Source organism: Cherax quadricarinatus, chromosome 81 (genome assembly GCF_038502225.1).
Source record: "Cherax quadricarinatus isolate ZL_2023a chromosome 81, ASM3850222v1, whole genome shotgun sequence".
NCBI classification, from domain to species: domain Eukaryota; kingdom Metazoa; phylum Arthropoda; class Malacostraca; order Decapoda; family Parastacidae; genus Cherax; species Cherax quadricarinatus.
Window position 1 is genome coordinate 4,587,326 of NC_091372.1, and position 15,048 is coordinate 4,602,373.

The following is a 15,048-nucleotide window of genomic DNA, read 5'->3' on the forward strand; positions in this document are numbered from 1 at the left end:
ATCCGCAAAGGAAGACACGGAGCTATGGTTTACATCTCTGTCTATGTCAGAAATGAGGATGAGGAATAAAATGGGAGCAAATACTGTGCCTTGTGGAACAGAGCTTTTTTACTGTGGCTGCCTCAGAGTATACTCTGTTTACTATTACTCTTTGTGTTCTATTTGTCAGGAAGTTGTAGATCCATCCACCAGCTTTTCCCATTATTCCTTTATCATTCATTTTGTGTGCTATTACACCTTGATCACACTTGTCGAAAGCTTTTGCAAAGTTTGTGTATACTACATCTGTATTTTGTTTATCCTCTACAGCATCTAGGACCTTGTCATAGTGGTCCAGTAGCTGGGACAGGCAGGAGTGACCTGCTCTAAACCCGTGATGCCCTGGGTTGTGTAATTGATGAGTATCTAGGTAGTTGGCTATCTTGCTTCTTAGAACCCTCTCAAAGATTTTTATGATATGGGGTGTTAGTGCTATCAGTCTGTAGTTCTTTGCAATTGCTTTACTGCCACCTTTGCGGAGTGAGGCTATGTCTGTTGTTTTTAGTGTGTGTGGAATTACCCTCATGTCCATGCTCCCTCTCCATAAAATGCTGAAGGCACGTGATAGGGTCTTTTTGCAATTCTTGATGAACACGGAGTTCCACGAGTCTTTGCCTGGGACATAGTTCATGGGCATGTCATTAATTGCCTCTTCAAAGTCTTGTGGAATTAGAATATTATCCGAGATCTTTCAGATAACCAAATTTTGGGTTTCATTCATAAAGAATTCATTTGAATTGTTGACCCTTAGTCTGGACAGCGGCTCGCTGAACACTGAGTCATATTAGGACTTTAGTATCTCACTCATTTCTTGGCTGTCATCTGTGTATGTCCCATCCTGCCTAAGCAGCAGCCCAATACTGGATGTTGTTTTTCCCTTACATTTGGCATAAGAGAAGAATTTTTTTTTTTTCAATTTCCTTTATGACTTTTAGTTCTTCCTGTGATTCTTGTCTCCTATAAGATTTCTTCAGCTTAAGTTCGATATTTGCAATTTCATTGACTAGTGCCTCCCTTCATATTTCAGATACAGTGGACCCCCGCCTTATGAATGCATCGCGTTACGTTAAATCCGCCATACGAAGCATTTGAACACAAAAATTTTGCCTCGCCTCACAATAAAGAACTCGCCTTATGTTATTCGTCCGGGCCATGTCCCACGTGTAACCTCAGCTGCCCCATGGGTGCCAGTGTTTACAAGCCAGCCAGTGAGGTCGCATCTAAGCATACATTCGGTACATTTCATATTATCACAGTGTTTTTAGTGCTTGTAACTGCAAAATAAGTCACCATGGGCCCCAAGAAAGCTTCTAGTGCCAACTCTGTGGTAAAAAGGGTGAAAATTACTATGGAAATGAAGAAAGAGATAATTGCTAATAACGAAAGTGGAGTGCGTGTTTCGGAGCTGGCCAGGTTGTATACCAAACCCCAATCAACCATCACTACTATCTTGGCCAACAAAACGGCAATCAAGAAAGCTGTTTTTGCAAATGGTGCAAGTTTGTTTTCGAAACAGAGATCGCAAGTGATAGAAGATGTTGAGAGACTGTTATTGGTGTGGATAAACGAAAAACAGATAGCAGGAGATACCATCTCTCAAGCAATCATATGTGAAAAGGCTAGGAAGTTGCATGATGATTTAATTAGAAAAATGCCTGCAACTAGTGGTGATGTGAGTGAATTTAAGGCCAGCAAAGGTTGGTTTGATAGATTTAAGAATCGTAGTGGCATACATAGTGTGATAAGGCATGGTGAGGCTGCCAGTTCGGACCAAAAAGAAACTGAAAAATATGTGATAGAATTCAAGGAGTACATAGACATTGAAGATTTGAACCCTGAACAAGTGTTTAATTGTGACAAAACAGGCCTGTTTTAGAAGAAAATGCCAAGCAGGACCTACATTACTCAGGAGGAAGAGGCCAGACCTGAGGAAACTGTTTCAAAGGAGGGGAGAGAGAAATTGAGGAAGTTGCCTACTTCAAAGATTTAGGAAATGTGTGCAAAGTGGGTTGAACTGCAAACCTTTACGGATGAAAATCACCCTGACACAGCTACTGCAAGCCGTGTTGGCAACCTGTACAGTGACAGTGTTATGGCCCATTATAGGAAAGTCTTAAAGGAACGGGAGGTACAGAGCTCTATGGACAGATTTGTTGTGCGACAGAGGTCCAGTGACTCAAGTTGGTCCTAGTGGCATTAAAAGAAGAAGGGAAGTAACCCCGGAAAAGGACTTGCTACCTCAAGTCCTAATAGAAGGGGATTCTCCCTTCTAAACAATAACTTCCACACTCTCCCCTCCTCCCATCCCATCAATCATCACCAGATCTTCAATAAAGGTAAGTGTCATGTATTTCTATTCTTAGTAGAGTTAATTGTGCATGTCTTCTTCAGTTTGTGTGTATTAAAATTAATATTTCATGTGGTAAAAAAAAAAATCATATTTTGTTATGTCAGGAACGGATTAATTTGATTTCCATTATTTCTTATGGGGAAAATTAATTCGGCTAACGATTATTTCGGCTTATGATGAGCTCTCAGGAATGGATTAATATCGTAAGGTGGGGGTCCACTGTATATTGGCCCCACTCAGCAGCTCTGTGACTCTTTGCCTCCATCTGTATAGGGAACATCTCTCTCTTTCTAGTTTACATCTTCTTTCTTTTTCTTAATTAAATGTGTCTTGAGCAGATCTCAAGAACCACAGAATTCAATTTTTCAAGGCAAATGTTCGGATCCATGTTGTTTAGGATATCCTCCCAGCTTGTTTCATTTAGGACATGGTTTACTTGATCCCATTGTGTGTTTTTGTTATTGAAATTGAATTTCGTGAAGAGACCTTCATGACTGCTCACATTTTGCTGGTCTGGAGCCCTGTGCATACATGTCTGTATCTCTGTTATGTTGTGATCTGAGTGTATTGTCTTTGATACAGTTATACTACATATCAGATCATCATTGTTAATGAAGATGAGGTCCAGCATATTTTCTAATCTTGTAGGCTCTACTATTTGCTGGTTTAAAGTGAATTTGGTGCAGAGATTTAATAGTTAGTTTAATATCTTCATTATGCACCCCATACCCATCCTGTAGGCGGTAGTCAAAAGATTACAGAGGTACATAATGGGTCCAGGGACTGGGCCTCAAAGTTTTGATAGCTGAGCAAGTTACAAAGGTAATGAAGTCACAATTTACAAGAGATTTAATAGTTCGTGTGTTTGTGAATTTTCATCTGAGCTGCCTCCCGGGGTGATCTCTGCTAAAACATTGTTTGCTATACTCTTCCATTTTAGGTGTCTCAAGGTGAAATCTCCTAGTAGTAAGATGTTTGGGGCAGGAGTTGGGAGATTTTCCAGACACTGGTTAGTTTTCTCAAGCTGCTCCTGGAATTGTTGGGAAGTTGCTTCTGGAGGCTTGTATACTACCCCAATGACATGGTTTTGGTTTTCAATCTTTACTGCCAGAACTTCAACTAATCATTTGAGGTGTTTAGTAGTTCTGTGCAAACGAGCGACTCTGTGACATATAGGCCAACTCCCCCTTGTTGCCTGTTCAGTCTGTCGCATCAGAATAGGTTATAAACTGGGATCCATATTTCGTTGTCATAATGATCCTTTATGTGGGTCTCTGTGAATGCTGCAAACATTGCATTTGACCCCATGAGCAGTCCCTTGATGTAAGGAATTTTGTTGTTTTTTAACAGCTTTAGACCCTGCATGTTTGCAGAGACAAATGTCATTGTATTGGTGGAATTTAGGGGGGTTTTATTTGCTGACTCTAATATCTGTTGTTCTGGAGGCCAATGTCCGTGCCTCTGCTCCAGAAGTGTTTTCAGGTGATGTAGGATTATTGTCATTTCTTGCCAGCCTTTTTTTCCCTCCTGACCCTAAAAACCTCTGTCCCTGGAGAGGTTGTGGCTCCTCTCTTTTGTTTCCCATAGTCTGGCTGGTCTGTGTCTTCTAGTCCCCTTTAGATGATGTGCCTGGCAGTATGCATTGTAGCATTTTCTTTCATGGATTGACGAGTGTCACATTTCTGGGTGAAATAAATTACAGGGGGGGAAGTTGCACTCTCCTGTTATGTGGGTGTGGCATTTTTTGGGATGGTCAGAGGTGCATGTCCCACGTGTTTTACCAGATATACCGTGCCTCAGATACCTAAGGCATAGTATTTACATATATTGTAATTCTGTTTGCTTGGATTTATTGTAGCTGCGTTCGCTGCTGGTGCATTTATTTTTCCTGTTTCCTCTCTATCTTTCACCCCTGTATGGATATCAGTGCTTCCACCAGGTTTTGCTGGTAGTGTGTCGACACTATTACCTGAGGCATCATCCCATTTTGATCCACCTCCAGCAGTATCTCTATTTTGAACCTCTGTGGACTGAATAACATTGTCTTCACTGTCCTCCAGGACAACACTTGTACCTTCACGAGCACTGTCTTCTGAGACATCACTAGGACCTTCAGCACTTTCCTCCAGTGTGGTAAATGGTTTAAGAAAAACTGATAAGTTGAAGATTGAGACACTTATGCAACACATGGGAATCTTTATTGAGGAAACGTTTCATCACCCAGTGGCTTCATCAGTCCAGTACAAAGCAGAAAGGTGTAAGGAGAGGAGGAGTTTGAGGTAATCAGTTCCTCAGCCTGGAGTCAATGTGTTTAGGCCATCAATCATCAATTCTACAAGATTGGTGGACTGAACACATCGACTCCAGGCTGAGGGACTGATTACCTCAAACTCCTCCTCTCCTTACACCTTTCTACTTTGTATTGGACTAATGAAGCTGCTGTGTGGTGAAACATTTCCTCAGTAAAGATTCCCATATGTTGCATAAGTGTCTCAATCTTCAACTGTCCTCCAAGACAGCACTAGCACCCTCAAGAGCACTGTCCAAGACAGCTCTGTCCCTACCACCCATCTTATTTTCCCAGCTGTCATACCATGTTGACATGTCTTTCAAGAAGGATGTTTTATTGGTGTTCTTGTCTTTTAATATAGATGTCATTTCCTCATACAGGTGTATCTCGTTTGGGCAGACTCAAAAACATCTCTCTGAGTTTGTCAAGTGTGGTCACTGGTTTAAAATTCCTGCATATACCATGGGACCATTTACCACAGAGATGGCAAGCAATCCAGGCTTGGTTTTGTCCCTTACCCTTTCTGCAGACTACAGATCTTCATGGTGATGGTCATCTTACAATACTTGACAACTCTCCCAGCTAGCTAGTCTATAATTCCCCAAAGTATTTAATTTTTTGTAACAGTTCTTCCTATTTGGCTTTATTTCCAATGAAATCATTTGAATCCGCCCGAATCTGGACGAATCCAGTTAGTGGATCACTGTATATCTTTTTACTAATAATCACCTTAACAGTAGATCTGTCTATCTGTGTTGTAACTATTTGTTGTAGTTACTGTTTGAGTGTTTGATAAGGGCGCTTAGAGCCCCGTCAGTTAATGAAACCAGTCAGAGGATACCTTGTTATCAACGAATCCGTTTGAATCCAGTCGTTGGATGAATCCGGGCAAATCTGGATTAGGCTTGCTGGATGATTTGGACTAGCTCATCAAAAGGACTACTGGAAAATTTTTAAACAGAGTAATACGTGTTCAGTTTGATGCAGAAAGTATAACTTGCGTGTTTGGGCGCCAGTGGCTTCTGTAGATGAAAAATTACTGGAAGAATATAGCTCTTCCCAATCTAGTTCATTAGTAATAACTGTAAGGGTACAATATTTAATTAACAGTTGATTTAGTTTTAGTAAATTATAACCAAGGAAAGACAGATTGATAATATTCATGTCCAGCATATTAGTGCACACTTCATAATTGATTTTGTATTTCATTTGTTCACCTTTCAGATAGGTAAAGATGGAGGTCAGTGTAATTTGTGCTTCTGCTTCTGCCAAGGACAAACACAAAGGTCTACATCCGGCATCCAGAAACCATAACTCTACTAACGACTCTGGCTATTGTTCTGACATACTTGCATCACCAGAATGCACTTCTGGTTCACGTATACCTCAAGTTGTGGAAGCAAAAGAAGTCGCATGTCTCACCCCTGTTATCCTTGAAAGAAGAACTGGAAGGTGAGCATTTTGTGGACAATAATACAGTTTCTAGTGTTCTTTAATATTACAAACTTCCTTTTGTAATTACCTGCCTGAAGCTACAGGAGCAAACCTATGCTCTGGGTGTTTTATCCTCAGTTTTTAATCAATAATGATAATTCAATTTTCTCTAGTGGCTGTACACGCTACCCTTTCTTGTGACCCAGTTAATTGTTCTACCCCATTGAAGAACTTAATATCATCCTTTAGGCATCTTTTCTTCCTCTGTTTACAACTATGGGCTCTTGTTTTCTTCTGGCTAAGTAGTAGTTTAATACCAACAAAATTAGAAAAAGACATCCAGTTACATAGCGTTATTAATTACATTTTGCCCATGTTAATTATAAAGTCACAAACATCTTTTTATGACTTGGTAAAATCTGCTCTGTAGACAAAACTTAGTCAATGAAGCTTCCGTGTAGCTGCATTTGTTCATTTCTCATCCTGTTCTCCCTGATGTGAAATGGAAAAAAAGCTTTTATTAGGACATCATTTTGCTTTGTGTAGAGTTTTATCAAGTCCTGGAGGTGGGAAGGGCAGTGCCTGCACTATGAGGGAGGGGTGGGAATGTGGCAGTTCAGTTGTTTACCAAGTTGTGATATCAGCACACTTGTTAAGACAGTGATTGAATGAATGATGGTGAGTGATTCTTTTTTTCTTGGGTCACCATGCCTTGGTGGGAAATTGCCTTCAAGGTAAAAAAAAAAAAAACACAAGTGAAAAATCTCAATGAAAGCTTACTCTAACCTATCTTTTTTCACTGTTTTTGGAAGTGTTCTATACCATTTGAATTTTTTATAATGTGATAAACTGCAACAATAACAAGGAGGGGTGTTAGTGTTACAGTTTTATAACTGGAGTGTGAGCGCGCCTCTGGCAAGATGGCATGAATGATGAAAGTTTTTCTTTTTTGGGCCACCCTGCCTTGGTGGGAGACGGCCGATGTGTTATAATAAAAAAAATCACATATCATATTTTCCTAACTAAGTGTAACATGGATAGCAGTTTGTAAAAGTAATTTGTACAGTTTACCCACAAAACTGGCAAATGGACAATATAATTTAATGTAGGTAAGTGCCTGCCTTCTCCATGGGGAAGTGGAACAGAATTCTTCCTCCGTAAGCCATGCGTGTCGTAAGAGGCGACTAAAATGCCGGGAGCAAGGGGCTAGTAACCTCTTCTCCTGTATAATTTACTAAATGTAAAAGGAGAAACTTTTGTTTTTCCTTTTGGGCCACCCCTCCTTGGTGGGATATGGCCGGTGTGTTGAAAGAAAGAAAGAAGTGCCTGCCTCGGTGGGAGACGGCCGACTTGTTAAAAAAAAAAAAAAAAGTGCGTCATATCTAGGTAGTAGGTTGGTAGACAGCAACCGCCCAGGGAGGTACTACTATCCTGCCAACTGAGTGTAAAACTGAAACCTGTAATGGTTTTACATGATGGTAGGATTGCTGGTGTCTTTTTTGTCTCGTAAACATGCAAGACTTCAGGTACGTCTTGTTACTTCTGCTTAAACTTAGCTCACACTACACGTGCATGTTTTTCTTTTTTTTACCAAGTCGGCCATCTCCCACCAAGGCAGGGTGACCCAAAAAGAAAGAAAATCCCCAAAAAGAAAATACTTTCATCATCGTTCAACTCTTTCACCTCACTCACACATAATCACTGTTTTTGTAGAGGTGTTCAGAAACACAACAGCTTAGAAGCATATACGTATAAAGATACACAACATATCCCTCCAAACTGCCAATATCCCGAACCCCTCCTTTAGAGTGCAGGCATTGTACTTCCCATTTCCAGGACTCAAGTCTGGCTATATAAAAATAACCGGTTTCCCTGAATCCCTTCACTAAATATTACCCTGCTCACACTCCAACAGATCGTCAGGTCCCAAATAATAGTCTTCTCCATTCACTCCTATCAAACACGCTCATGCACGCCTGCTGGAAGTCCAAGCCCCTTGCCCACAAAACCTCCCTTACCCATTCCTTCCAACCTTTTCAAGGACGACCCCTGCCCTGCCTTCCTTCCCCTACAGATTTAAATGCTCTCCATGTCATTCTACTTTGATCCATTTTCTCTAAATGACCAAACCACCTCAACAACCCCTCGTCAGCCCTCTGACTAATACTTTTATTAACTCCACACCTTCTCCTAATTTCCACACTCCGAATTTTCTGCATAATATTTACACCACATATTGTCCTTAGACAGGACATCTCCGCTGCCTCCAACCGCCTCCTCACTACTGCATTCACAACCCAAGCTTCACACCCATATAAGAGTGTTGGTATTACTACACTTTCATAAATTCCCTTCTTTGCCTCCATAGATAACGTTTTTTTTGTCTCCACATATACCTCAACGCAGCGCTCACCTTTTTTCCCCTCATCAATTCTATGATTAGCCTCATCCTTCATAAATCCATCCGCTGACACGTCAACTCCCAAGTATCTGAAAACATTCACTTCTTCCATACTACTCCTCCCCAATTTGATATCCAATTTTTCTTTATGCATGTACAAGCATATATATATATACACACACCCCTCAGGGTTTTCTTCTATTTTCTTACTAGTTCTTCTGTATTCCCTCTTATCTCCATGGGAAAGTTGAACAGAATTCTTCCTCCATAAGCCATGCATGTCATAGGAGGTGACTAAAATGCCGGGAGCAAGGGGCTAGTAACCCCTTCTGTATATATTACTAACTTTAAAAAGAGAGACTTCTTGATTTAATTTTTGGGTCACCCTGCCTCGGTGGGATATGGCCAGTTTGTTGAAAGAAGTGCTTCGTAGTAGAAATGGGACAATGAGGAAATGAGAAATACTGTGCTTGCTAAGTTGCTGTATCCTTGGGAAAATTCTTAAAAAAAATAAATCACAAGATGCATTAGACCAAAATTGGAGTGTTCATCTGTAGAATCCACAAAAAAAAAAAAAAACAATGTTACAGTTCAGTCATATTACAGAATAGCTTCTCAAGTTGAGATAATTAAAGATCATAAAATTATACAAGAATTTAGGCAAGTAGATTTTTTTTTAGCATGGGGTCACAACTGAACTAAGGGAGAAAGGATATAAGTTGTATTTTTATATAATGGTAGACATCTGAGAGGGGGTAAAGGAGGTTTTGTGGGCGAGGGGCTTGGACTTCCAGCAAGCATGCGTGAGCGTGTTAGATAGGAGTGAATGGAGACGAATGGTACTTGGGACCTGACGATCTGTTGGAGTGTGAGCAGGGTAATATTTAGTGAAGGCATTCAGGGAAACCGGTTATTTTCATATAGTCGGACTTGAGTCCTGGAAATGGGAAGTACAATGCCTGCACTTTAAAGGAGGGGTTTGGGATATTGGCAGTTTGGAGGGATATGTTGTGTATCTTTATACGTATATGCTTCTAAACTGTTGTATTCTGAGGACCTCTGCAAAAACAGTGATAATGTGTGAGTGTGGTGAAAGTGTTGAATGATGATGAAAGTATTTTCTTTTTGGGGATTTTCCTTCTTTTTTGGGTCACCCTGCCTCGGTGGGAGACGGCCGACTTGCTGAAAAAAAAAGAAAATTCTGGAATAGGATAAGAGGTGGTGGTAGTAGTATGGGCTACAACCACTGGAAACTTTGTTGAAAAGACACAAATACACAAAAGTCCAACCTTTTCGAGGACGACCCCTACCCTACCTTCTTTCCCCTACAGATTTACAGTATATGCTCTCCATGTCATTCTACTTTGATCCATTCTCTCTAAATGACCGAACCCCCTCAACAACAACACCTCAGCCCTCTGACTAATGCTTTTATTAACTCCACACCTTATTTCCACGCTCCGAATTTTCTGTATAATATTTACACCACACGTTGCCCTTAGACAGGACATCTCCACTGCCTCCTCGCTGCAGCATTTACAACCCAAGCTTCACACCCATATAAGAGAGTTGGTACCACTATACTTTCATACATTCCCTTCTTTGCCTCCATAGATAACGTTTTTTTGTCTCCACGTGTACATCAACGCACCAGTCGCCTTTTTTCCTTCATCAATTCTATGGTTAACCTCATCCTTCATAAATCCATCCGCTGACACGTCAACTCCCAAATATCTGAAAACATTCACTTCTTCCATACTCCTCCTCCCCAATTTGATATCCAATTTTTCTTTATCTAAATCATTTGATACCCTCATCACCTTACTCTTATCTGTGTTCACTTTCAACTTTCTACCTTTACACATATTTATGTATTAATAAATAGGTGTTGAAAGTTAAAGCAGCTACAAAATTTATATACTTTAGTAAGATAGTCATGATACTGAACATTATTAATTTCAGATTGACAAGCACTCCCCAGAGCCCCAGTAGCCCTGACATTGGCTTGGTATTAAGTCCTCCATTACCAGAGATTGAGGATGTTGAAGGTATATCCAGGTGTAGGCAGATGTCTGCTGGTGATTCTGCTATGTATATTACCACGCCTATTGAGATATGCGAGTTGGAAATGACTTGCGATAAGGATTCAGACAAGGTAGAAAATTTGCTTCCAATAAATGAGCAATCAAAACTGGTCTCCAAAGAAACAAAGTCTACAAGCAGCAAACGTGCTGCCAGCAAAAAAATATCATTAAGGCTTATTCGAAAATGTAAGAAACCCTCCAATGTACTTATTCGTATGCTGAAAGAAGCAGATTATCTGGTATACAAAGTCTTGAAATACATGTCTGGAGAAGATTTATTACACCTTAGTCATGTAAACAAGCAGCTGCGAGACACGATTCTTCAGGATAAAGGACTTGATAGAAGAAGAATGGCTTTTATTAATGGAAGAAGAAAGGATCTGGAACATGTGGGAAAGGTAATTGCATTTTAGTATGTAGGAGAAAGGGGGATTATTTTCCAGTTAAAATAGGGCTTAGAAAGGGATGCATTGGCACCATGGTTGACTAAGGTTAAATTTAAACTCTTTAGCAGTTTATTAGGTAATTATTGTTTAGTTTAATGTTAATGGTTGTCTGAGGGTGTTATTGAAGTTTACATTGGTGTGGACATCATCTCCCATTTAGGGAGGTCTGCTCTTATGTATCACTTTAAGGAGGTGCCTAGACAGTAAACTGCTCTGATCCAAGGATATGGAGTTACCCCTTCCTTTAGATCAGACCTGAATGCCTCCCTTTCTCCAGGTGCTGTGTGGCCCCTACAGTTGTGTATGGCTTTACCCAATTATTGATACTTTATATGAATTATGTGAAGTACATATAGGTTAAATTTGGAGGGATATGTTGTGTATCGTTATACGTATATGCTTCTAAACTGTTGTGTTCTGAGCACCTCTGCAAAAACAGTGATTATGTGTGAGTGTGGTGAAAGTGTTGAATGATGATGAAAATATTTTCTTTTTGAGGATTTTCTTTCTTTTTGGGTCACCCTGCCTCGGTGGGAGACGGCCGACTTGTTGAAAAAAAAAAATAGGTTAAGTTATTTAGTAGTCAATTCCCTTCATGCTGGTAAATAGATCTTGAGCCAAAGAACTGCAGTTACCCTCACTTACCTTGGATCAAACCTGATTACCTCCCTTATAGGTTTAGGGCTTCCTTATACTAATAGTGCATTAATGTCATTGTATTTGGGTAGTGATCTGGCATGTTAGTGCACATCTTGAAAATGAATGGGGCTGGAATAATTATTTTTACCTCTAAATTATTGGTCTATGATAGTAATATTAATACTTTGATTTCTTCTGCACTTCTCAGGAAAATTTTAAATTGAAGAATTGTGAACAAGCTGGGACATCATTTGGAACACTCTCTCCACGTAAAGAATTATCTGCTATCCATAACATTTGTGCACCCAGTCCCAAGAAGGCCTCGCCCTCCTTCACCATTAAATCTCTTACACTTTCTGAAAGATTTATTGAGGTTTGTTATACTTCCTTTATTCTTTTACTGTTTTAGAGGCGACACTGGCTGGGCTCAATTGCCTGTACATAATAGCATAACTAATGAGAAAGCAGAGAATGCTCTTTCATATTTTGTTTTAAAGAATACACTCAAAGTACTGTACCAGTTGTTAGTCTCTGACATTCATACTACAGAATTTTGTAATGGAGCGATGAAGATAAGTTGGAGGTTTTAAACTGTAGTGTAGGTATGCCTCTGGCAAAACAGTGATGATGAGTGTTTCTTCTTTTTTGGGTCGCCTTGTCTCATTGGGAAGCAGCCAGTTTGTTAATAAAAAATTATATATAAAGGGCCTGATTTCAGACCAAGCCTTTTGGTTGATATGCTGCTCAGACTGTTGGTGCTGGAGGATGCCTTCATTCCAATGCAAACTTCTAAACATCCCTTCTTTATACATGTATATGAAAGGGCTATGTGTAGTACATTGGTAGACAGCAACCACCCACGGAGGTACTACTGTCCTACCAAATGAGTGTGAGACAGAAACCTGTATTTGTTTTACATGATGGTAGGAGTGCTGGTGTCTTTTTTCTCAAACACTCAAGGTAACAGGTATATCTTGCTACTTTTACTTACACTTGGGTCACACTTTACGAGTATGTACACGTTTATGTATATTCACTCATTCGAGTTTTCTTTGATTTTATCTTAATAGTTCTTGTTCTTATTACTCTTCCTTTCATATCCATGGGGAAGTGGAAAAAGACACTTTTCTCTAAGCCAGGTAAGCCATGCGTGTTGCAAAAGCCAACTAAAATGCCAGGAGCAGTGGGCTAGTAACCCCTTTTCCCATACAGCGTACTAAAAATAAAAGGAAAACCATCAAAGTGGGATGTTGTAATGTGCATGGATGCAGTGTGAATGATAAGAAAGACAATTGTGGATGTTATGAATGAAAAGAAGCTGGATATCCTGGCTGTAAGTGAAACAAAGCTGAAAGGGGTAGGAGAGTCAGTGGGGAGGAATAAATGGGATTAGATCAGGGGTTTCTAATAGAGCTAAGGAAGGAGTAGCAATAATGTTAAAGGATAAGTTACGGCAGGAAAAGAGGGAATATAAATGTATAAATTCAAGGATTATGTGGAGTAAAACAAAGTTTGGATGTATGAAAGAGGGGAAGGTACCTAGGGATTGGCAATGTGTATATAGTTCCTTTATATAAAAGGAAGGGGGACAAAAGTGATGGTAAAAATTATAGGGGAATAAGTTTACTTAGTATACCAGGTAAAGTGTATGGTAGTTTTATTATGGAAAGAATTGGAGGTAAGACAGAGAGTAGCACTGCAGATGAATAAGGAGGCTTCAGAATGGACAGGGGATGTGTAGGTCAAGTGTTTACATTGAAGCATATATATGAACATTATTTAGATAAAGGTAGGGAAGTTTTCATTTCGTTTATGGATTTAGAAAAGGCATATGATAAGGTGGATAGGGGAGCAATGTAACAGATATTGCAAGTGTTTAGAATAGGTAGTAAGTTACTAAATCCTGTGAAGAGTATTTATGAGGATAGTGAGGCTCAGGTTAGGGTGTGTAGAAGACTACTTCCCAGTAAAAGTAAGCCTTAGACAGGGATGTGTTATGTCAACATGGTTATTTAACATATAGTGGACCCCTGGTTTTCGTAATTAATCTGTTCCAGAGAGAGTGACTGAACCTGAATCTGACGAATTCCGAGTTAATTTTCCCCATAAGAAACAATGGCAATCCAATTAATCCGTTTCAGACTCCCAAAAGTATAAAAAAAATGTTTTCTACATGAAATATACATTTACCTACACAGAAAACAATAATACATGAAGAATAAAACAATAATAACATCACACTTACCTTTTATTGAAGACTTGGTGATGTATGGAAGATGGGAGGAGGAGAGAGGATGAAGGAGTTTACAATTGTTTGGAAAGGAAATCCCCTTCCATAAAGACTTCAGGTACCAAGTCCTTATCCTGGGTTACTTCCCTTTGTTTTTTAATGCCATTAGGATCAGCTTGAGAATCGCTGGACCCTTGTAGCTCAAAAAAGTGTTCCAGAGAGGTTTGTTTCTGGCGTATGTTAGGAATTGTTTTGGGAGACAGGACAAGATAGTCCTTCAGTATGACACTAATATCAGCTCTACGGCTTATTTATCTAGCACAATTCATCTAATGTGACATAAACAATATTAATAACATAGAAACATGATATATACTCTAGAATGAATAAAATATGGCATTAAGAATGTCACGAGTGGTAGTGTGTTGTTTGTTGGGTGTATAAGGGCCACTGAAAGATAAGCCTTACATAGTGGTGGTTAAGGTGGTAGCAGAGGCAGCGGTGTTAGTTAGTAGCCCTATATACCTCCAACAACAATGGAGGAGTTAGTTTCGTGCTATCCTTTTTCTATCAATTAATTGCTTAACTTACTTGCTACACTGTTAATGCTACACTTTATTGCTGGCTGGTGCTATAGCCTTTATCAACTCCTGCTGCTTTGGTATCATACATATTGCAGAATCACTGAAAAAGGCACATTCTCCCCTCTCTCTCGTCCCTTTACCAAAGGGCTGGCTGGCACTAGGAACTTTCTTTGGGCCCATGATGGCTTATTTAGCAGTTACAAGCACTAAAAAGAATGGAATAATACAAAATGTATTGTATAAATGGGTGGGATCATCCTCACTGGCTGGTAAACAGTGGCACACTGGCTGTGCATGGAGTGTTGGAGTTGCTCAGGCTGCGCGGACACGTTCCAGACGAATGACTTGTACGGACTTCAATGACGATCACCGAGCCAATATTTTGACAAAAAAAAAGTTACTTATTCCAAATATTACATATTCTGATGACGTAATCCAGGGGTTCACTGTATTTATAGATGGGGTTGTAAAAGAGGTAAATGCTAGGGTGTTGCAGAGACGGGTGGGATTAAATAATGGGGAATCAAATTCCAAATGGGAATTGACAGTTA

The 15,048-nt window shown here is 39.8% G+C and overlaps 1 protein-coding gene across 2 annotated transcripts in view; it reads left to right on the forward strand.

Moving 5' to 3' along the window:
• Positions 1–15,048, forward strand: part of LOC128699879 (F-box only protein 5-like) — a 39,889-nt gene that overhangs the window by 11,002 nt on the left and 13,839 nt on the right. For both annotated transcript variants that reach the window (XM_053792694.2, XM_053792695.2), the window contains 3 exons: positions 5,904–6,131; positions 10,477–10,996; positions 11,892–12,056. In XM_053792694.2, the coding sequence (XP_053648669.1) occupies positions 5,914–6,131; positions 10,477–10,996; positions 11,892–12,056 (903 nt within the window). In that variant the 5' untranslated portion in view covers positions 5,904–5,913. The remainder of the gene's footprint in view (positions 1–5,903; positions 6,132–10,476; positions 10,997–11,891; positions 12,057–15,048) is intronic.